Raw genomic sequence first — 23,714 nt, 5'->3', positions numbered from 1 at the left:
GGGGGGAGGAGGGTTTAGGGGCATGAGGTCGGGGGAGGAGGATTGAGGTCGTGAGGTAGAGAGTTGAAGGCCCCAAGTAGGGGGAGGAGGATTTGGCTGCATGAGGTGGAAAGAAGGCCCTCCCTCCCACTCCCGGGGTGCCTGCTGCTCTCCACTTGGCCGGACTTTGGGTGCCCATCATGGCTTCCTGTGTGCAGAGTTGGCCTTTGCAGCTTCAAGGGCTTTGCAGGTGACATAACTACCATCTCGGTGAAACTTATGGTGAGAATTATGTTCACATAATTGCAAATGGGAGCAGGGAATATTTTATAGCTCCTCTTTAAATTCCAAATAGGAGCAGGTAATATTTTATAGCATGACAGTTCATTGAAAAGGGGAAGTTTTTAAAACAGCATTTTCCATGTGAGTGGGGAATGTGTCTATGAGAGCACGACAAAGTTGGAGAGTTGTGCTCTCTCTTCGAAGTTGTTGGAAGTTGCCATGCCAAGTTCGCTGTTTTCTTTGCTCGCTTTGTTACAGAGCTAACCTTGTTTGTGAAGGGACTCCTCTTTCTGTCAAAACTAGAAATAGGACAGGGAAGCTGATGGGGCGGGGCGGGGCGGGGGGGGGGGGGGGGGGGGGGGGGGGGGGGGGGGGGGGGGGGGGGGGGGGGGGGGGCGGGTGTGTATTTAACACGTCAGGTAAGCAAGTGCCATTCATTGCCTTTGAAGGTTCCCAGTGAAGTAATGTGATGCCCTAGGAAGAAGGCATCCAGAAATTAGTTTCACTATTATTTATTTTTGAGTTGTGAGGTTTTTTTTCCTTTGTTCTAACTTTGGCCATTGTTACAAACACATTGACATAGGCTAGTTGTATCCCGAAGAGGGGAAATTTGTAATACTTTTTAGCCCAAGTGTTTTTTGCCAGTTTGAATTTTGATTTCAAGTCTAGTTTATTTTGATCCCTCAAATTTTCTAGGTTTGCGATTTGGACAGCATTTTTTAAAAAGGTCTTAAAATAAGAGTTTATTGCACATATTTTTCAAACAATATCTGCGGGGGGGCGGTGTTGTGCGTGTGTGTTTGTTTGTTTGAGACAGGGTCTCACTGTGTTGCTCAGGCTAGAGTGCAGTGGCTTGATCTCGGCTCACTGCAGCCTCTGCCTTCCATGCTCAAGCGATCCTCCTGCCTCAGCCTCACAAGTAGCTGGGTCCACAGGAGGGAGCCACCACACCCTGCTAATTTTTTTTGTAGAGAGGAGGTTTCACCGTGTTACCCAAACTGGTCTCAAACTCTTGAGCTTAAGTGATCTGCCTGCCTCGGCCTCCCAAAATGCTGGGATTGCAGGCATGCGCCACTGCACCTAGCCAATGTTGTTGTTTAAATAAATGATTGACTTAAATGTGTTAGTACTAATTTAAAGCAAAATAACATTAATAAAAAGACAATGAACAGTGGGAAATGAAATGATTAATATAGAAAAATAAAATGATTAACATTTTTTTCTGAAGGTTATTTATTAAGGCATACATGAACTCAGGCAAATTTTTTATGCCATTTTAGTTAGCCTGTTTAGGAGCTGTTGGGATATGGACAGTGTTATGTTAACAGGTTTAAATTTTTTTATTATTGTGATTCTCTTTTGAAAGCCAGAGGCGAGGCTTGGTGGCTCACGCTTGTAATTCCGGCACTTTGGGAGGCTGAGGTGGGTGGATCACCTGAGATCAGGAGTTCGAGACCAGCCTGACCAACATGGTGAAACCCCATCTGTACTAAAAAAGAAAAAAAAAATACAAAATTAGCCAAGCATGGTGACGCACACCTATACTCCCAACTACTTGGGAGGCTGTGACAGGAGAATCACTTGAACCCAGAAGGCAGAGGTTGCAGTGAGCCGAGATTGCGCCATTGCACTCCAACCTGGGCAACAAGAGTGAAACGCTGTCTCAAAAAAAAAAAAAAAAGAATAGCCAGAGAATATTATTTTGTAAAATCCATAATTTTATTATTTTGTATTACATAAGCTCTGGCTTTCAAGAGAATCACAGTACTACAAATCCATAGATTATTGAGGTGTTGAAGTCATTCATATGTAAATATGACATCATACAATTGGTAACAGCTAAGAAGATTATGATAGACAATTTTCGAGTCGTATTATATCCTTGATTATACCAAAAGTTGTTTTATATCCTTCATTGTTAAGGATTCCATCCTTAACTAAACTGTGAATGTGTAATGAGTATATGTTCTTTAAAATGTCTAGCGGAAGTGTAATTTAAACTCTTGGGTGATTCTGAGCACAGGCAATGAATTCAAGAGTCAGGGTCAGAAATAGTAACAGACTACAAATAGTAAGCATACAGAACTCTTCCTCTGTGCTTAGGATGAAAAGGACCATCGGTTACTCTTTCAGTTATCAGTATCTATAGCCTTTTTCAAATGCAAGGAACCATATCATAAAAATTTAAGGTAAAATTGTTGCAGTTAACATGTTTTTAAGCCTAATCTCCTTTATTCATCACAAAGCTTTTGCATAGACCTTTTAAATATACAAAATAGTGGCCGGAACTCTACCATCTTTCATTATCACCATATTACAGTTAATTTTATAAAATTGATTAACACTTAACAATTTCTTTTCTCCACAATGAATTATATTTAACACATTTTTGGGGACAAGGGAGAAAAAGGATGTGAGTTTATGTTTATTTCAGGTAATCTATTTGACCCACCCCTTTTACCTCAACCCCCAAGCAAAATGAGTATCCATTTCTTAAGTTAAACATAAAGAATTCATAAAGGTGACAAACTCCTTAATGAATCATCCACTGACCTTAGGAACATAGAGATGGGAAACACATAGCCCATGCCCACTCTCTTTTATATAAATATTATCCCTGTTGCTAACATTGTGGTGGGTGGGTCATAGAAAAGAGTCAGTAAATATTGTTTAATGGTGAGTTGGTGTCCTTTATTCTTTTTCTTGTAGTCAATCTGGTATTTAGTTGATTGCTGAAAGTAATTATCAATTGCATTCAACAAATAACATTGTTGATATTAGTATTTTCTAATTAGAACATTACCATTTTCTAAATAGTCCATTAGAGTTGCTTATGTTGTTCACAATCAAGGTTATTCAATATAAGCAAACTCTACTGATTTACTAATTATTCAAAAATGGACAAAAAATGTATACTTCTTTGATATAAAAATAGAATTACTAGATACTATGATACTGATAAGATGCTGTGGTTAAATTGTTAATTGCTTCCAAAATTTAAGTAAAAAGTAATTAAAATCTGTAGTTTTGAATTCAAATATATTCAGTTTCAATGTTTACCTTATTATAACAGTGCATCCTAAATGTTTCTTCAGAAAAGTAAATGTTAAAAGTTATATTTTAAAATTTGGTGTTTTATTACATACTTGGGATTTTTAAACTTTGGTATCTTATTATGTCTCAGGGCTGAAGTTATTTCATTGAAAATTTACATTACAGTATATTCAGATATACCTTCTTAAACAATATCTGTTACTTGGTTAAAAACACAAAGGTTAAAAGCTAGCACTTCCTGGCATGCAGTTCTCTCAAGAATACTATCTTTCTCTCACATCTGTATTTGCTAACAATATGCATATTGTTAAGTAGATATGTATAGACGAGGATTTTGAGGTTAAATGGTTTTGGCATCCTGTACCCTAAAAAACATTGATTATGTAGTATGAAAGTTTATAAATATCTAGTACGACCCAGAATTTTCTATTTGGTACGAAACAGGAACTTTGAATCTTCTGAGCTACAAAAATGTAATTCTGATCGAGCAAGTCTACAAAGAATAACTATGTTACCACTTACCAGCTATTGGAGATAGAAAGCTCAGAAGCAGGCTGGCAAACCTGTCAACCTTAATTTTTTTTTTTTTTTTTTTTGAGACAGAGTCTGGCACTGTTTCCCAGGCTGGAGTGCAGTGGTGTGATCTCGGCTCACTGCAACCTCTGCCTCCCAGGTTCACGCGATTCTCCTGCCTCAGCCTCCCGAGTAGCTGGGATTACAGGCGCACACCACCACACCCGGCTGATTTTTTGTATTTTTAGTAGAGACGGGGTTTCACTATGTTGGCCAAACTGGTCTTGAACTCCTGATCTCGTGATACGCCGGCCTCGGCCTCCTAAAGTGCTGGGATACAGGCGTGAGCCACCGCACCCAGCCAACCTTAATTTTTAATCATAAATTATTGTTATCTCTTCTTTAAGCCTCTCAGCTCTCCGTATGAGCATCATATATCTGATGACCAGTATTTGGTTAAAGTACTGCATATATTCACAGGATGTTGCTTCTTCTATCTCCTTATATGTATAATCTCTATTTTAAAAATTTTTACAAATTTGTATTTATTTTATACTTGGAAGTAGTTGGATTTATTAAAGGACATTGCTTTGTCCTATCCACTGATGGAGTTTAAAGTGAATGTATTCTATGTACAAGATGTGGGTTAACTTTTTTATTCATGGAAAACATTCTCATTGAAGGAAATAAAACCACCTTGCTAAGCTTTTGGAAACAGTATTCAAGGTTACTACGTAAATACTTGTTTCAGATGTACAGTCTGAGGTAGAGTCCTCGCCAAATTGTCGTAGCTTGGCTCTAGTTAATATTCTGCCACATATACCTCTCATTCCAAACAGTTAATAAAAGTAGCTTGAGAATACTCAGCTAAAATTTAAGTTACTGATTTTCAAGGTCCCACTTTATTCTAAGACCCTGAATACCTACTATGAAATTACCTACTATAATTGTTCTTAGGAATATTTTAATATATAAATTTCTTATAAATGAACTTTGAAAATTATGAGATCATATTTGAAAGAATGAGACACTGTAAGCCTTGTGCTGAAAGGATTTCTAAGGTATACTATTCATTTGGGACATTCTTTGGTTCATGAGGTAAACACCACTGAATTAGGAGCCCAGGAACACAGCATGACTAGGACATGGTTGCTGGGTCAAAAATGCCATACAGTAGCATGTACCCACAAGATAATTCCTACTTGTGCCAATTAATATTGTAAATATCCATGAAAAAGGAGCGAACTATTTATAGAATATCAGGGGAGCATAATCATTTTCACAATTTTTTTGATATCAAAGGCTTTTGCCACACCAACACTTTGTACTTCAAGACAATGGAAAAATAGAATTGCTTAATAGAAATGTAATTCATTCTTTAAATATTTCTTCAGTTTCTACTATAGGCCGAACCCTGTGGGTTCTCTTTTAAATTTTTAGATGTCTTGGTTCCTGCCCTCAAGATCCTTCTTTGAATGTTACATGCATTATTTCTAGTATCAAAACATGGATCTTCTGGTCTATTTTCCTTATAGACCAGCCTACCTCATTGAAACTAGGGGACATTTCTTTGTGATCAAGAGAACCATAACTATCTGCTGGCTAAGCTTTTGCCACTACCATGTATAATGGAAGGGAGGAATTTCCCTTAATGAATGAGCCTGCCATGTCAGTTATCTGAGAACCTTATGTAATAAGTAATGCTTTTTGCTTAGAAGCACAAGTATCTATATTCTTATATAGATGAAAGAGAAGTGTAACTTAGGCATAAGTGTGTGTGTGTGTACATATGTATTTGAGAGAGTTTTAAAAACAATAAATTGTTCTAAAGGGAGACATTACTAGCCTTTAAACACATGTATGTACATATATACATACATACATACACACACACACACACACACACACACACACGTACACGCTATGTTGAAATCATTCCCAAGTGACCTGGAATCAATCTAAGAATTAAGACATAAACACTTTTGAAGGGGAAGTAGGCAACAATTTATTTTTCCTGCCTTGTGATATATGCTGAAGGTAAATAATATAGAATAGAAAAAGTACGTTTGAGACCAAAGTTTATTCAGTTTGGTTGTGGCTTGTGTGAGCAATTCTAAAAGAGGTATTATATAGTCATCATAGTGAGTAAAAGTACATTTTTCTTGACCTAAATGAAAATACATCCTCATGGAAAATCTGAAAAGTATAGAAAGTTTGGTAGCAGAAATAATGCAACCCATTATTCTGTTGTATTTTGTTTCAGATGTCCACATGTGGATTTTTATTTTCCAAAATTCGGACCACACTTTATGGTTAATTATTCAATGCTTTTCTGCAACATATACCATGAACGTTTTCCTGGTCTTTAGATATTCACTAAAGCATGACTTTAGAGTCTGCAAAATATTGCATCCTATGAACATACAAAGCATATTTCTCACATAAATCTTTAACAACATTTTCAAATTATTATCTTAGACACTTTTGTGTACATGAAATGACTAGTTTGTATAGTATAAGCTTTTTAAAACCTCCTATTTCCAATTTGTTTTCCTAGAAGAATGAAATGTTTATTTTCAAAAGAGAACATTATGAATGGGCTAAAATTTTTCATTTGAGAAAAAAAGTCTAGGTTAATTTTAAAAATATTAAAACAACTATGTGCTACCATAGAGTTTTTTTTAGCTTTGATAAAAGTGAATTCAAACTTGGGCAAGAGAAACATTAAAGCCTTATCTCCAAGCAGCTGCCTTTCTGGGTAGACATGAATTAAACTCACTAGAAGTTTCAGCCAGATTTCTTCCTGAATGGTTCAGACAGGTGCAAACACCAGACTATAGGCTCACTTTTGTTTAATGCATCTTCCAACAGGCAGTCATTTGTTCATGTCACTCAAAAAAATAAAATTTTTAGCATTTGCTGAACATACACATATTCAAATAAACATTTAAATATTCCCCTACTTCTATATAAAGAAAGAAAAACCTGGGCAAATTTTAAATGAGCCATATTTTGTTGATTAATTTTTAACCCAATTATAATTCAATGAGAAAAATTAATTTTACTAAATTTTGTTTCTGTAGAAAAGTAATAGCTGTTTAGCACTCCCTTATTCAAAGAACAAATTTAGTATTTCTTGAAATACTTTTCTTCATTGTAGTCAAATCACATCCACATATCTAAAGGAAAAGTTGACTGGTTTTCCTAAGTAACTATATATTAATAGGAACAAGCATTTTAGTCTCCATACTTTAACCATACTCTAAGCTGTAAATGTCCAGTGAGTTTGGAGCTGTAAGCAAAAGGACCTCCTTTTGAAATGCCTATTTTAAAACATCAAATGGTATGAAATCCTTTAACCTCATGTAGTTACATTTATTATGAAATATTTCAAACATACTACAAAGGTATAACAAATACTTTGGAATAATCTGGTTTTTGAGGTAGGAGTTAGAAAATGTTCCATAGGTAACTCATTTATGCATCTTAGAACTACTTGAAACTCTGTACCTTCAAATAAAAAGTAGAGTGGGGTGGAGAGAGGGAGAGCATTAGGAAAAATGGCTAATGCTTACTGGACTTAATACCTAGGTGATGGGTTGATAGGTGTAGCAAACCACCATGGCACATGTTCACCTATGTAACAAACCTGCACATCCTGCACATATATCCCGGAACTTAAAAAAAAAAAAAAAGGAAAAAAAAAAAAAAAAAATTTTGTGAGGTGGAAAAAAAAATAGAGTGATACATATACCAAATTTTGAATTATTAATTTTAAAGTAACTTTTGTTCTTCATAATTTGATTTTGGAAAACACAAAATGACTCCCTTTCTGCCTTCTAGTGTGCTAAAACATGAGCTGCTCTATGTGTACTATTGATCTGTACACACTGAGATTTTAAATTAAAATTAATTTATAAATTGTCACAACTTTTTTATAGTGCTCGTTGCATATAATTCTGCTAGAATAGTGATTCTCAAACTTTTAACAGGTAGGAAATCTAGGAATGGTAGTCTTAAATTTCCTTTGCCCCTCAAGACAAAAATTCATACTAAAAATCCTACAAGAATCTGGTATGTGGCTGGGCATGGTTGCTCACACTTATAATTCCAGCACTTTGGGATGCTGAAATGGGCAGAGCCCAGGAGCTCGAGACCAGGAGCTCGAGACCAGTCTGAGCAACATGGCAAAATCCTGTCTCTACGAAAAAAAAAAAAATTATCCAGGCGTGGTGGTGCATGCCTATAGTCCCAGCTAAGGAGGCTGAGGTGGGAGGATCAATTGAGCTTGGGAGGTCAAAGCCGCAGTGAGCCATGAACATGCCACACCGCACTCCAGCTGACAGAATGAAACTCTGTCTCAAAATAATAATAATATGCCATGTAAGAAGCTTAAGGTTACCACTTCACGCTAATAACAAATTAAAAACTGAACAGCCTGAGAAAACAACAACTTTTCTTGTATCTAGCAGAGAATTGAGGTCACAGGGCAAATCTCTGCCCCCACAATTGGAGATAGGCAGATAGAGAGAATCACAACTTAACTGGTGCAGAAACCTCTTCAGGACCCAGTGCGAGAGTAGTAGGAAAACCTGACCTGTAGTTGACAAATTACTGGAGACTCAGAGTGGACAAGTGCTAAAGTTAAAAACTCCATGGTCCCCCATAATTTTGTGAGTTTTACCTCCAGGAGCTCTACCAGGTTCTCACAGTAAATATTGGAAAAAATCTTCTCATGCTTCCAGCAGAACAGAGAGGGGTGGAAAGTAACCATTAAATATGCCAGAGCATTCTATTTTTCTTAGCAAGATTCTGCAGTCAAGATAAACTTTTTTACCAAAGCCCAGTCTGCCTGGGGGAAGGGAAATACCCAACTACAGCTCCTCCAGCCATGTTATCACACTGGAGGAGGACTAAGGCACACTGGTGAAGTTTACAAGCCAAGGCTAGGCTAAGCAAAAGACTGTGAGTTAATCTTATGACTACAGAACACTTTGCCTCCCCCAAAACCTTATCACTACATTACTAAAGGTCTATTTACTGCAGTTCCCTTTACCCAATAAATATGTACTACTTTCAACAAAAAATTACAAGGCATACTAAAAAACAGTTTGAAGAAACTGAACAAGTATCCAAACCATATTTCTAGCAAGGAATATTGGAATTATCAGACCAGGAATTCTTTTAAACTGTGATTACTGTGCCAAGGGCTTTAATGGGAAAAGCAGACAATGTGCCAGAACAGATATAAACAGAGAAATGGAAATTGTAAAAATAAAATGCTAGAGACTAAAAGCATTATAACAGAAGGCCAGGCGTGTGGTGGCTCTCGGCTGTAATCCCAGCACTTTGGGAGGCCGAGGCAGATGGATCACCTGAGGTCAGGAGTTCAAGACCAGCCTGGTCAACATGGCAAAATCCCGTCTCTACTAAAAATACAAAAATTAGCCGGGCGTGGTGGCACATGCCTGTAATCCCAGCTACTCGGGAGGCTGAGGCAGGAGAATTGCATGAACCCGGGAGGCAGAGGTTGCAGTGAGCTGAGATCGTGCCATTGCACTCCAGCCTGGGCAACAGAGGGAGACTCTGTGTCAAAAAAAAAAAAAAAGAAAAGAAAAAGAAATGAAGGATTCCTTTTATGGGCTTATCAGTGGACTATGAACAGCTTAGGAGAGAATCTCTGAGCTTGAGGATATGACAGTAGAAACTTCCAAAAGTGAAAATCAAAGAGAAAAAAGACTGGAAAAAAAACCCCATAGTATCCAAGAACTGTGGCAAGAACTGTAGGGCAACTACGAAAGGTATAACGTGTAATGGGAGTACCAGAGTACAAAGGAACAGGAGCATTATTTGAAGACATGAAGACTAAGAATTACCCCAAATTAATGTCATACACCAAACCACAGATCTCAGAAGTTTAGAGAACACCAAGCAGGATAAATGCAAAAAAAAAAAAGAAAAAAAAAAACTAAACCTAGGCATGTCATATTTAAACTGTAGAAAATCAAAGATAAAGAAGAAATCTTGAAAGAGGCTAGAGGGGGGAAAAACCTGTAGAAGAGCAAAGAAAATAGTTATATCTGACTTCTCTTCAGAGACTATGCAAGCAAGAAGAGAATGGCATGAAATATATAAAGTGTTGAGAGGAAAAAACCCACCAACCTAGAATTCTGTATCCTGCAAAATTATCCTTTAAAAGTCAAGAAGAAATAGACTGTCTCAGGCAAACAAAAATTTGGTGAATTTGTTGACAGTAGACCTACCTTGCAAGAAATGTTAAAAGAAGTTCTTCAGAGAGAAGGAAAATCATACAAGTTAGAAACTCTGATGTACATAAAGAAAGCAAGAGCATCAGAGAATAAGTTAAGGTAAAATAAACACGTTTATTTTTCTTACTCTTAATGGATCTAATAGATAACAGTTTGTTCAAATAATAATAGGCACACACACATTTAATGGATTGAATGCCAATCTACCTCTTATATTCTTCTCCTTCCCTTTCCCCCAAGTATATCTCCCGGCCTTAAGTCTGCTCAGTAATTTCCGGCAGCAAAATGTTCTTTTCTCCTTTGTGTTGCTAGTTTAAAGCAGTAGTTGAAAATGACTGTATATGACAGGGGAAAAATTTAATTTGCAGTCACTCCACTCTTCCCCCCACTTCCTTTTTGGATGTAGATTATTGCCCCCAGGTGCTATTTTGCTGTAGGGAATCTCAGAAATAAAGGAACTAACAGAAAGGATAATGTGAGGACACAGGGATCTGCAGGTCAAGGAGAGAAGAGGCCTCAAGAGAAACGAACTTTGCGGACACGTTGATCTCAGACTTCCAGCCTCCAGAACTGTGAGACAATAAATGTTGTTTAAAAAAGAAATAAAGGGAAAGAAAGAAAGGGAAGAAAAAGAAAATTAGCTAGAGAAGCTAATTTAATAGAAAAAAGATATGTCTATTCGCTCTTATAATTAAAGAGTTTGGGAAGCATGTAAAAACAGGAAAGCTACTTAAAAAACAAATAAAAGGGCAGTGCACGGTCTGAGAGACAGAGATGGAAAATGGAAGTCTCAGATATTGAACCAAACTGTAGGACCAAGTACACATACAACTACTCCCCCCTAATTCAATTCTATGGAAGTAACTTTACTTTTATTCATTTCCTGACATACATTAATTTATTTTATTCTAAATATATTATTTCACACATTTGATAAAAACTGACACCATGAAAGACAGAAGCTATGCTAACGAAACAGAAGAACCAACACTTAAGGAATCAAAGTTAATGAAACAAAGAAGATTATAGAAAATAGTGTAACTAAAATCTTGAGGAGACTTTCATTTCTACTCTGACCAACAGAACTCCAACTGGACCAACTCTCTTGCAGATAACTTTATAAGCCCAGGACGAAATACAAAAACAACTTACTGGAAAAGATGCTAGAGAATGACCAAAAGTAGATATATGCTGGAGAGGTCTCAACAGTTGAACAAAAGGAAAGACAATTCTAGCCTAATTGTCTTATATGTAGAGTGACTAAAACTGTTCGAAGATCTTTAAAGTCTTTTTGACCTAACAACCAAAGACAGAGTTCAGTATAACCACAGTCACTGGAAAGGGAGGGAGCGAAGTCCCCAAAAGGAGAGAGCCAGAGAAGAGTGAGCACCAAATACTGTGAATAAATTCTGTACAAATCTCTGTCTAAGGTTTAACCACATATGCATACGGCAGACTCAGAGCAGTTCAGCTAAGAAGGATAAATGAACTAAATGGAGATTTGAGCTACCACCCAAGAGACAGAATTTGACCTTTAAGGCTAACCAGATTAATTACCTATTTAAAAAAAATCAACACTCTGGAGGAATATATCAAAATCCAGACCCTATACAACATAATATCCACAATGTACAGATATAACCCAAAATTACTTAACAGGAAAATGTGACCCATTCTCCAGATTTAAAAAAAAAAGACACTGATCCTGAAAAGACCCATATGTTAGAATTAAAAGACAAGAATTTTAAAGCAGTTGTTATAAACTTTGCCCAATGAAGTAAAGGAAAATATGCTTGCAAGGAATGAAAGGATGTTTAATCTCCATAGAGAAAGAAAGTGTGTGTGTGTGTGTGTGAGTGCGTATACACTTTTTTATGTATATACCCCCCCCCACCAATAGAAAGTCTAACGGGTGTCCAGTCTTTTGACTTCTCTATACCACATTGCAAGAAGAACTGTCTTGGGCCACACATAAAATACACTAATACTAATGATAGCTAATTAGCTAAAAAACAAAATCTCATAAAGTTTTAAGAAAGTTTATGAATTTGTGTTGGGCCGCATTCAAAGCTGTCTTGGGCTGCATGTGACCCACAGGCCACGGATTAAACAAGATGGGTCTAGAATAATACAATATTTGAAAGAGAAAATTCACTGGATAGGCTTAACAGCAAAATGGAGATGACAGATGAGTCATTAAAATTGAAGATAGATAAATGAAAGTTAATCTGAAAACCAGAAAAAATTTGGGAGAAAACCCTTTAGAAACCTATATGAAAATATCGAAATGTCTAATGTTAGGTGTAATTGGAGAAGAGGGAGAGAAAGGGCATAAAATTAGTTGAAAAATAATAATGGAAATTACCCAATATGGTAAAAGATAAAACTTTCGAGAATCAAGAAGCTGTAAGTAAACCTAAGCAGAATAAATACGAAGAAAACTGTGCTTAGGTTCCTTGTAGTCATACCTCTGAAAGCAAATGATAAAAAGAAAAATCTTGAAAACAGCCAGAAAAAATGATACATTGACTGGATACAAGAGAAAAACATTTGAATTACCTTTGACTTATCACCAAAAGCAAGAGGCCAGTAGATAAAGCAATAACATCCGCAGAAAGCTGGAAACTATCATTCTCAGCAAACTATCGCAAGGACAAAAAACCAAACACCGCATGTTCTCACTCATAGGTGGGAACTGAACAATGAGAACACATGGACACAGGAAGGGGAACATCACACACTGGGGACTGTTGTGGGGAGCGGGGAGCGGGGAGGGATAGCATTAGGAGATATACCTAATGCTAAAGTTAGGTTAATGGGTGCAGCACACCAACATGGCGCATATACATGCGCCATATGTAACAAACCTGCACATTGTGCACATGTACCCTAAAACTTAAAAGTATAATAATAAAAAAAAAATTTTTAAAACTGTCAACTTAGGTTTATCTCGTGAAAATTTCCTTTAAGAATTACAAATGAAATAAAGTATTTTCAGGTAAAGAAAACAGAGAATTTATTGCAATCATATCTACAGAACAAGAAATGTTAAAGTTGTTCTTCAATGTAGGGAAATTATACTAGATAGCAATTTGGACACTAAAGAAGGAAAGAACAACCTTGAAAATGTTAAATATGTGGATATATATGAAATATCTTGCCAGGCGCGGTGGCTCACGCCTGTAATCCCAGCTCTTTGGCAAGCCAAGATGGGCGGATTGCTTGAGCCCAGGAGTTCAAGACCAGCCTGAGCAACATAGTGGGACCTATCTCTATAAAAAAATACAAAAATTAACCAGGCACAGTGGTGCACATCTGTAGTTTCAGCTACTAGGGAGGCTGAGGTGGGAGGATCACTTGAGCCTGGGTGTTTAAGGTTGCAGTGAGCCGAGATCATGCCACTGCTGTCCATCCTGGGAGACACAGCAAGACTCTGTCTGAAAAAAAAAAAAAGAAAAAGAAAAATACCTTGCTATAGCTCAGATGTTGAGCTATAGCTCAACCCTCAAAATGTCATGTTGAAATCTGATCCCTAACGTTGGTAGTGGAAGCTAATGAGAAGTGTTTGGGTCATGGGAGGGTGGATCCTTCATTAATAGATTAATATCCTCTCTGGGGGTTAGGGTGAGGTGGTAAGTGAGTTCTCACTTTATTGGTTCCCCAGAGAGCTGGTTGTTAAAAAGAGCCTTTCACCTCCCCACCCCTCTCTTGCTTCCACTCTTACCATGTGATCTCTGCACATGCTGGTTCCCCTTTACCTTCCTCCATAAGTGGAAGCATCCTGAAGCTCTCATCAGAAGATGATGCTGGCTCCATGATTCTTGTCAGTCTGCAGAACCATGACCCAAATAAACCTCTTTTCTTTGTAAATTACCCAGCCTCAGGTATTCCTCTATAGCAACACAAAAATTGACTAAGACATATCTTCAGAGTTGGGAGTGGATATTATCTTTAGAGATGTCAGAGGGTAATGCAGCCATTTAACAAAGAACCAGAGATACAGAAATTAAATTTTTTTTTAGAAAAATGAGTTAAGCAGAATGTTCACAAGCAAAGAGTAAATTAGTAAGCTTGGAAATTGAGCCAAGGAATTTCTTCCAACATTCAACACAGAATCACAGAGGATAAGAAAAATATGCTTTAAAAAAAGTTTGACAAGGAAGGCAAACAGATAGAAATAAGGTAATAGTAAATACCCAAAGAAGTAATTTAAGAACAATTTCTACAATTAATGAAAGGCTGAAGTGTTTTGGAACTCAGATTGAAAATAGCAATTTAAGCTGGGCGTGGTGGCTCATGCCTGTAATCCCAGCACTTTGGGATGCTGAGGTGGGTGGATTGCCTGAGGTCAGGAGTTCGAGACCAGCCAGGCCAACACAGTAAAACCCCATCTCTACTAAAAATACAAAAAAATTTGTATGGCGTGGTGGCAGGCGCCTGTAATCCCAGCTACTAGGGAGGCTGAGGCAGGAGAACTGCTTGAACCCGGGAGGCGGAGGTTGCAGTCAGCCGAGATTGCACCATTGCACTCCAGCCTGGGCAGCAAGAGTGAAACTCCGTCTCAAAAAAAAAAAAAGAAAAGAAAAGGGCAATTTGGTGGTTGTCAGGATAATTTTTTTTAATCTACACTTGGACCCATGAAAGTGCAATTTTGATACATTAAAAATATAGATTAAAAAAACCATAAAGCATCCAGAGAGTAGATCTCTTAGAAAGAATGAGAAGTAGATTGTCATCAGACTCTGTTCAGCTACACTAGATGTAGGAAGATGATGGAGCAATATTATCAAAATACTGAGAGGAAATAATGGAGATTTATATGCCCAAGCAAGCCATGGTTTAAGTTTGAGTGTGAAATGAATTTAGACATAAGACACTAAGAGTTTACTGTGTTCAAATGACTAAATGTTAGAATCCAGGAAGGAATTAATAAGATAGAAGAAGCAGTGGTAATTCAGAAGTAAACCATCGTCAACTTTTCTTGATGGAGAGATACTGAACTAGAACGCTATCTCTTCCCCTATTCTTTTAATGGAATTGTTTCTCACCATTTTTCCATTCCTTGGAGCTAGCACAGGACAGATTAAAAACTCCCAACTAGCACATACCTGAAGTTTTGAACCTGGGTGACTTGGAGTATAATGGTTGTGCCTTTAGTAGAAATAGAGACATAAAGAGGAAAAGCTGATTAAGGAAAAAATGTGGAAATATAATAAGGTTTCGAGTTACTAGAATATAAAAAGGCAAATATTTAATCATAGCTTTATCATTATTTGTAATTTATATTCTGAGTACTTTGGAAAGTATGCCAACTTCTTGGCCAATAGGACATTGAAAATTAGCTTTAGACCTCCAAAGTTCAGGGCTCTATCCCCACTACCTGGAACCATGCCTTTTACATATGTGTTTATTAAATATTTGTTAAATAAATGAGACAATTTGCATTAAAACAAGAAATTGAATGCAGATTCCTCATAATATTGTTGGATAGATTGAATGCTTGCTAAAATGCAGATTAATGGGCCATGCTTGGGATATACTGAATCAAAATTCTAGGTGTATGTCTCAGGAATCTGTAATTTTAATAAGTACCTCTAGTGATTTTTTAAGCATGTTCAAGTTGAAGTAGTCCTTAGAGGACAGGCAAGAGAACAGATAATGGATTAAAACTGGAGAAAGCATGTCTTTAGGGGGCAGTGCTTTTTAACATTTTAATGTCATTCATTTTTAAAAGGTGTTTGCCCATGTACTTGGGGTACGAGAAGGGACAGAGACCAGAGCGTAGGTAACCAGCTCCAGGGCTCAGTCCTCACTGGCTGCCCCAAGGCTGAGAGTATCAACATTTTGAGATACCAGAAACCTATCTGTGACACTCAGAAGCTCTGTAAAGGGCCAGAAGGAAAAGGAACAATTAAGGAGAAGTTTATCAGTCAGAATTCAAAACAGTGCATTGCCATCAAAGTTAGAGATACATGCTGCTGAAATTGGAGGAGGAAGAAGAATGACCTTTGGGTTTCAGTAGTTGGAAGGTCAAGGGAATCCTTGCAGTTTTAATGGACAAGTGAAGGGAAGGAAAAAGGCATCATCACATCTTTCTGACTTTCATGCCTCCTTCTTCCAGATTTAAAGGATCTTTAATTAAAGGAGCCCTCCTGGATAATCCAGGCTAATCTTATTTTAAAGTTACCTGAACAACAACCTTTATTACATCTGTAACGTTAATTCCCCCTTACCATGTAATGTAACGTATTCACCGGTTCTGGGGATTAGGACATAGACATCTTTAGGGAAACCATCTGCCTACCACAGATATGTTCCTTAAAAATAACATTATTTAAAGCAATTTCTAGAAAAACTGTCCAGCTCTTACTGTCCAGTCTACATAACATAGTTTCAGAAGTGAAGTGCTGTAAAATACAGCTTTTTATTAACCTGGCACTATTATGTTGAATGGTATGTCTATGAATGATGATTAAGAGAGTGATAGCTTGAAGAATACAAGCTTGAATTAGGACAAGTCAAAAAGAGATCTTGAAAGCATCAGCTCTTGAAGAAGTATCCATCCCAATGGCAGCATTCTGTCTATACTAATGGCCTGATTTGTAACTATTATTTCCTTTTATAATTCAAAGAAATTTTTGAGTTTTTTTCTGGGACTATTGAAAGATTATGAAATAAATAATCAGAATTTATGACATCTATGCCAATGAGAACTGTTTTAATCTAGCAAAGAAAGGCTTCTCATATACATTCCCTCCCTTTTCCTAAAACTTTCTTGATACACAAGCTATTATCTTTTTTCCTTTAGCACTAGAAAATCTTCAAATAGTCATCTGTATGTGTCATTTACTTCCTTGTAGCTCGTTCACTTATTTCTTTACAAATTTAAAAAAAGAATAAATTGTGTTGATTATTCTAATGTACCTTCTGAATTTCCTGTCTGAACGTTTGTTATCTTAATATCATCTAATATCAATATTTATTTATGGCATGCTGCAAAATGTACTGATATTGTTGAGCTTAATTTTAATTAAGAATATTACAAACTTGATTATATATGTCTCTGGTAAGCTAATGAACCTACTAATTTATGTGTGGTAGACAGCTACTAAGATAGCTTCCAGTGATCCCCACTCCCTGATATTCATGCCTTTATGTAATCTCCCCTTGAACATGGGCTGAGACTTACTAATTTGTTTCTAATAAACAGAATACAAAAGAAGAGATAAGATGTCACTCCCAAAATTACATTTTTAAAAGAGCATGGCTTGGCCAGGTGCAGTGGCCCACACCCGTAATCCCAGCACCCAGGCAGATCATAAGGTCAGGAGATCGAGACCATCCTGGCTAACACGGTGAAACCCCATCTCTACTAAAAATAGAAAAAAATTAGCCAGGCGTGGCAGCGTGCACCTGTAGTCCCAGCTGCTGGGGAGGCTGAGGCAGGAGAATGGCGTGAACCTGGGAGGTAGAGCTTGCAGTGAGCAGAGATTGTGCCACTGCACTCCAGTCTGGGTGACAGAGTAAGACTCCGTCTCAAAAATAAATAAATAAATAAAATTAAATTAAAGAGCACGGCTTCTGTCTTAGGTGTTCTCTCACACATGATGGCTTACGCTGGGGAAAGCAGCTACCATGATGTAAAGCAGCACTGTGGAGAGGTCCACCTCAATGAGCTTAGAAGCAGATTTTTGAGACTAGCCAATAGCTGTGTGAAGGAACTTGGAAGTGGATTCTCCACCAGTCAAGACTTGAGATGACTAAAGCCTCAACTGATAACTTCACTGGAGCCTACAGAGAGGCCCTGAGTCAGAACTACCCACCTAAACTGCTCCTGATTCCTAATCAACAGAAATTGTGACATAACAAATGTTGTTTTAAGCTGCTAAGTTACAACAGCAATAGATAACTAATACATGTTATGTCACAAGAATAGCACATTGATTGAGACCATCCTGGCTAACACGGTGAAACCCTGTCTCTACTAAGTACAAAAAATTAGCTGGGTGTGGTGGCGGGTGCCTGTAGTCCCAGCTACTCGGGGGGCTGAGGCAGGAGAATGGTGTGAACCCGGGAGGCGGAGCTTGCAGTGAGCCGAGATTGCGCCACTGCACTCCAGCCTGGGCAACAGAGCGAGACTGTGTCTCAAAAAAAAAAAAAAACAAAAAACAAAGAAAAAAACTGCCCTCATTCTAAGTCATCAGTTTTGTTGGTTTCATCTAAAGGCAGGAAAATGAACTACAAATCTACGAAAAGTTTATACGTGTGTTTCTGCATCATAAGAAACAGATACTTATAGATATTCGCAAAATTTTGAGACCACATTCAGGATGGCCTCAATTAAGACATAAGCTTCTATGGCATAAACAAACCTCATATGAAGGTGGTGTTTCTCAGACATACAGGTGGTCTTACTCTGCAGCAGCTGAAACTGAAGCACAAGAAGCCCTTGGAACTATTATCAGGACATGTAAGTCCCATGTACTAAAATACTTGGGCCAGAGAAAACCAAGTATAGTTTAAATAGGAGTTTCCCCTCCCCTAAAATCAAAAGTCACTAAGGAGGAACTTCAAGACTGCAGGCATTGGTTGCAGTGGAGATTTTTCTCTGTGTAGCAAGCACCAAGGTGAGCAGAACCTTTAATTAAGAACAGTTAGTAATTTTGCCAAGAAATGGTAGGGGGGACCATCTGATATATAGGATGGTTCAAATTCCATAAACATTATTTATTTATTTATTTTGAATTTTTGTATTTTATTTTATTTTGAGATGGAGTCTAACCCTATTGCCCAGGCTGGAGTGCAATGGCATGATCTTGGCTCATCACAACCTCAACCTCCTGGGTTTAAGTGATTCTCCTGCCTCAGCCTCCAGAGTAGCTGGGATTACAGGCACCTGCCACCATACCCAGCTAATTTTTGTATTTTTAGTAGAGATGGGGTTTCACCATGTTGGCCAGGCTCTTCTCAAGCTCTTGACCTCATGATCCACCCACCTCGGCCTCCCAAAGTGCTGGGATTACAGGCATGAGCCACCACGCCCAGCCCTCCATAAACATTTAATAATGTATACTGTGTGTCAAGCCACAGAGGTTGGTAATATGAATGAATGAAGATACAGTTCCTAATCTAGAAGAACTTATACTCTAAAAGAGGAGTGAGACTTTTGTATATTTTAAAGTTAAAATTAAAAAACTTGTATTAGTTTCCTATTGCTGCTATAACAAATTACCACATATTTAGAGACTTAAAACAGCAAATCTTCTTACGGTGGGGATCAGAAGTCCAAAATGGGTTTCCCTGGGCTAAAATCAAGGTGTTGGCAGGGCTACATTCCTTCTGGAGTTTATAGGGGTGAATCTGTTTCCTTGTCTTTTCTAGCATCTAGAGACTGCTGTGTTCCTTGGCTTTTGGCCTCTTCCTCCATTTTTTAAAGCCAGCAGTGTAGCATCTTCTGATTATGTCACTACTATCTCCTTCTCGTAAGGACCCTTGTGATTACATTGGGCCCATTGGAATAATCTAGGATAATCTTCCCATCTCAAAATCCTTACACATTAGCAAAATGTGGTAAAAACTGAAGACCTAACAAAGATTCATGGTTGTGTGGCTGAATATATTCATGTTAAGAGAATGAAAAAGGCAAGTCCAAGACTGGAAAAAAATTTAAAACCTGTATCTGATAAAAGTCTGTGTCCAGAATATATAAAGAACTCTTATAACCTGATTTTTAGAAATGGGGAAAGTATTTGAAAAGACAGTTCTATCAAAGAACATACATGAATGACAAATAATACAAAATAAAACCACAATGAGATGTTATGACACTACCACTCAAATGGCTACAGTTAAACATCCAACTATCCTACATTTCATCAAGAATGCAGTGCAACTGGAACTCTCAGTTACAGTTTTTATAAAATGTACATACTCTTCTAATACAAGCCAGCAGTCCTTGCTCTTAGGTGTTTACTTAAGTCAAATTATCTAAATATTCATAGTAGCTTTATTCATAATAGCCAAAAACTAAAAACAGTTTTGTGATTATGATACTGATATATGTATGAACTTAGGAATAAAACTGAATGAACTGAAATAGAAAACAACATGGATGAATCAAAGAAGCATTATGCTAAGGGAAAGAAGCTAGACACAAAAGATGACAGACTATGTGATTCCATTATATGAAATCTGGAGAAGACCAAACTATAATGACAGAAAGCCTAATCGTGGTAACTAGGGCTAGGAGCAGGTAATTATCTGCAAAGAGACGAGGAAGCTTTTTGGAATGATAGAAATGTTCTACATCTTAATTATGGTGGAGGTTATGACTGCACTTTTTAAAATTCATCAAACCGTACAACTAAAATTGGTAAATTTCGTTGAATGTAAGCTATGCCTAAACAAGGCTACATGAAAACATCTGTCTATACACACAAGCACAAATCCAGTTAAGCAGTTTGCTAATCTTAAACTCACACTTGGAACAATTATGCTTTTTTTAACCTCCAAGGTAATGTGTGAATAAATCTGAGCTCTTTTGGAATAGGTTTATGTATACAAATACTATGAAATTCAGAGGAAAAGCTCTTTCTACTTGGACTTACGAGCAGAAGACAGAATTTTTGAGCTTCCTCCTTTGAGCTGGAGTTGCAAGGAAAATTTCTTTCTTTTTTTTTTTTTTTTTTTGAGACAGAGTCTGGCTCTGTCACCCAGTCTGGAGAGCAATGGTGCAATCTTGGCTCACTGCAACTTCTGCCTCCCGGGTTCAAGCAATTCTCCTGCCTCAGCCTCCCGAGTAGCTGGGATTATAGGCGTATGCCACTACACCCAGCTAATTTTTGTATTTTTAGTAGAGATGGGGTTCTACCATGTTGGCCAGGCTGGTCTTGAACTCCTGACCTCAAGCAATCCATCTGACTCAGCCTCCCAAAGTGTGGGGATTACAGGCACGAGGCACCACGCCTGGCCAAGAAAATTTTTTTAAAAACTTTCTAGCTTCTTTATGATGACATCAGAGGATTGGAATTAGAAGGGGGAAGGGTGACCTAAGAAGAATGTAACTGAAGTGGAGAATCTGAAAGGAGGCCAGACTGTTGGAGAGGGAGTTCCACTGGGCTGCAGGAAAGCATAAGATTGCCTTGGTAAAGTGAGCTCCATTCATGGTGTACCTTAAGTTCTAGAATGAGGAATAAGGAATTGATTAGTGGGTCAGTAACTGTCCAACTGGAACAAAGTTGGGAAACCATTGTGGTAAGGTAAAAAAAAAAATTTAGGTTATTTAATGAGACTTGTGATCAAAGGGTAAACATCAGATTATAGTGTTGATATTTTTATGCAATATGGGAGAAATAAAGGTGTGGTTTTTATTATGCATTAAATGAATTATATTAGATAACAGTAACAGGTTTTCATTAATTTTATTTATAACTACAGATGCTTCTCAACGATAAGATTACATTCCAATGAACCCATCGCAAATTGAAAATATTTTACATCAAAATGCATTTAATACACTTAACCTACTGAGTATCATCAGAACATACACATTAGTTTACAGTTGGGCAACATCATCTAACATAAAGCCTACTTTATTTTAAAGTGTTGAATGTCCCATGTACTTCATTGAATACTATACTGAAAGTGAAAACCAGCATGGCTGTATGGATCATTGAAGTACTATTTCTCCTGAATGTGTAGTGCTTTCATACCACAGTAAAGTCAAAAAACCTTAACTTAAACCATTGTTAAGTAGGGAACCATCTAATAATGGATCTTTATGAGATAATTCTATTCTATTGGTGAATAAAGTAGAATTCTCTTCGACTCTTATTTTATCTAACAAACATATTAGCCCAAAATAATTCTTTGTAGTATTTAGCTGCCTACTTACTATTTAAACTCCAACACTGAATCTTCCATGATTATGTATATTTTCAACAGTGAGTCCTTTCTTGCACACCGAGAAAATATGCAACAGATGATGAGAAGTTTTTCTGAACCCTTCGGAAGAGACTTGCTCAGTATCTCTGATGGTAGAGGGAGAGCTCATAATCGTAGAGGACATAATGATGGTGAAGATTCTTTGACTGTAAGTTCTTTTTTTTAAGACAGTGAGAAGGCCCTGTAGGAATTTGAAGAAAAGTATTACAGAAGTATATATCTATAATGATAGGATATGACTAATATTCTTGTTCTAGAAATCACTATAATATAAAAGGGGGGACCTTTGGAAAGGTAAATCCTGAACAGTGACTTGTCAGCTATATGGAATTCCACTATGCTACCAAAACTTTTGGGTCCATAGAAGCATATATTAGAAGCAAAACTTAAACCATTATTTTTTATATTTATGTATACATTTCTCACCTTATAACTTCCTCTGATATCTGAAATTAGAACAGGCAAGGAAATATCCTTTCTCTCCCATACTCATTGTTTTAATACTTGAAAATAGTATCAAAAGCTACAAAGGATTGTCTTTATTGGACCAGGAAACACTAATCTTCTATATGGTTACCTATGAACCTTCAAAGCTTAGATTAACCTTTAATTGTATCTCAAAAGCTTTACAACTGAAATATATTTTCATATGTCTTGCTTTAGAGCAAAGCTAGAGGTTACAAACATACTCAACTAAAAATTAAAAAAAAAAAGGATATTTATATATCGTAACCATTTTCTTTTTTGCCTCTTTTATTTCTTTTGCTTTTTCAGCCTCAGGAATGATAGTTCTAAGATAACAAGCCCTCAGGAGTTTCTATAAAGATGAATCTCAACAATTGAAATGTAGATATTTGAAACTCAGTAAACATTTAATTGGTAAATTGAGAAACTTCTCTATAATAAATGTCATAATCAAATGAATTGGATATTATTTTTCCAGGCAACGAGTTGTTCTCTTGTGCCTTTTGGCGATTTTGGTAGTATGGTTCGTATCTTAAGACACAAATCATTTTAGCAATATTTTCTGACAAATATTTATTTTTCATTAACTGAAGCTGACTAAATTGGCACGCAGCCCTACTTTCATAATGGCTTTTTAATATTTGTACTGAAAACCTCTGTTTCAAGTATCAAACTTACCTTAGAAACTTTAGGCACATGTTTCCTGAAGTAAGTCATTTCAATATATATAAAATTCATCTTCAAAAATAAAAAGTAGATTTTATTGAATGAATATTTGCTTGCTTTACAAAAGGGATCCTCATAGTTGTGTTTGAAAGTTGGGGACTTCCACATGCTTATGATTACTTTCCAAAAGGTTTTTAAAAAAGTACTAAACTGTAGATAGATAAGCACAACGTTTGGAAAAGCACAGATTGACTGCTTTCTCTAGGATTTTGTTGCCACCTTGCCCATGCAGCTTTTTCTTGTCTGTTCTTAAGAATGGCCACTCTGCAACCAGCGTTTCTACCACCTGTTTCTTAGGGTTTTTGTGCTGTGTCTGTGATGCTAGCTTCCAACACACTAAAAGCATTCTGGGGAGTAGCAGAAAATAACATGAATTTGGAACATTTGTATCTACAGTCTCATAAAAAGGATTTTTTTTAAATTATTTTGTGCTGCAATTGAAACATTTGTTTCCTTGAAGTTTGGCATACAGGTGTAACATTT

At 37.0% G+C, this 23,714-nt stretch overlaps 1 protein-coding gene across 2 annotated transcripts in view; it reads left to right on the top strand.

Annotated features, from left to right (window-relative positions):
• Positions 1 to 23,714, top strand: part of LOC116463406 (myeloid leukemia factor 1) — a 40,447-nt gene that overhangs the window by 5,657 nt on the left and 11,076 nt on the right. For both annotated transcript variants that reach the window (XM_032146492.2, XM_058434622.1), the window contains exon 2: positions 22,041 to 22,188. In XM_032146492.2, the coding sequence (XP_032002383.1) occupies positions 22,041 to 22,188 (148 nt within the window). The remainder of the gene's footprint in view (positions 1 to 22,040; positions 22,189 to 23,714) is intronic.

This window comes from Hylobates moloch, unplaced genomic scaffold (assembly GCF_009828535.3).
Source record: "Hylobates moloch isolate HMO894 unplaced genomic scaffold, HMol_V3 SCAFFOLD_35, whole genome shotgun sequence".
NCBI classification, from domain to species: Eukaryota; Metazoa; Chordata; class Mammalia; order Primates; family Hylobatidae; genus Hylobates; species Hylobates moloch.
Note: the sequence above shows the minus strand (reverse complement) of the source record. Positions and strands in the feature narration are given on the sequence as shown.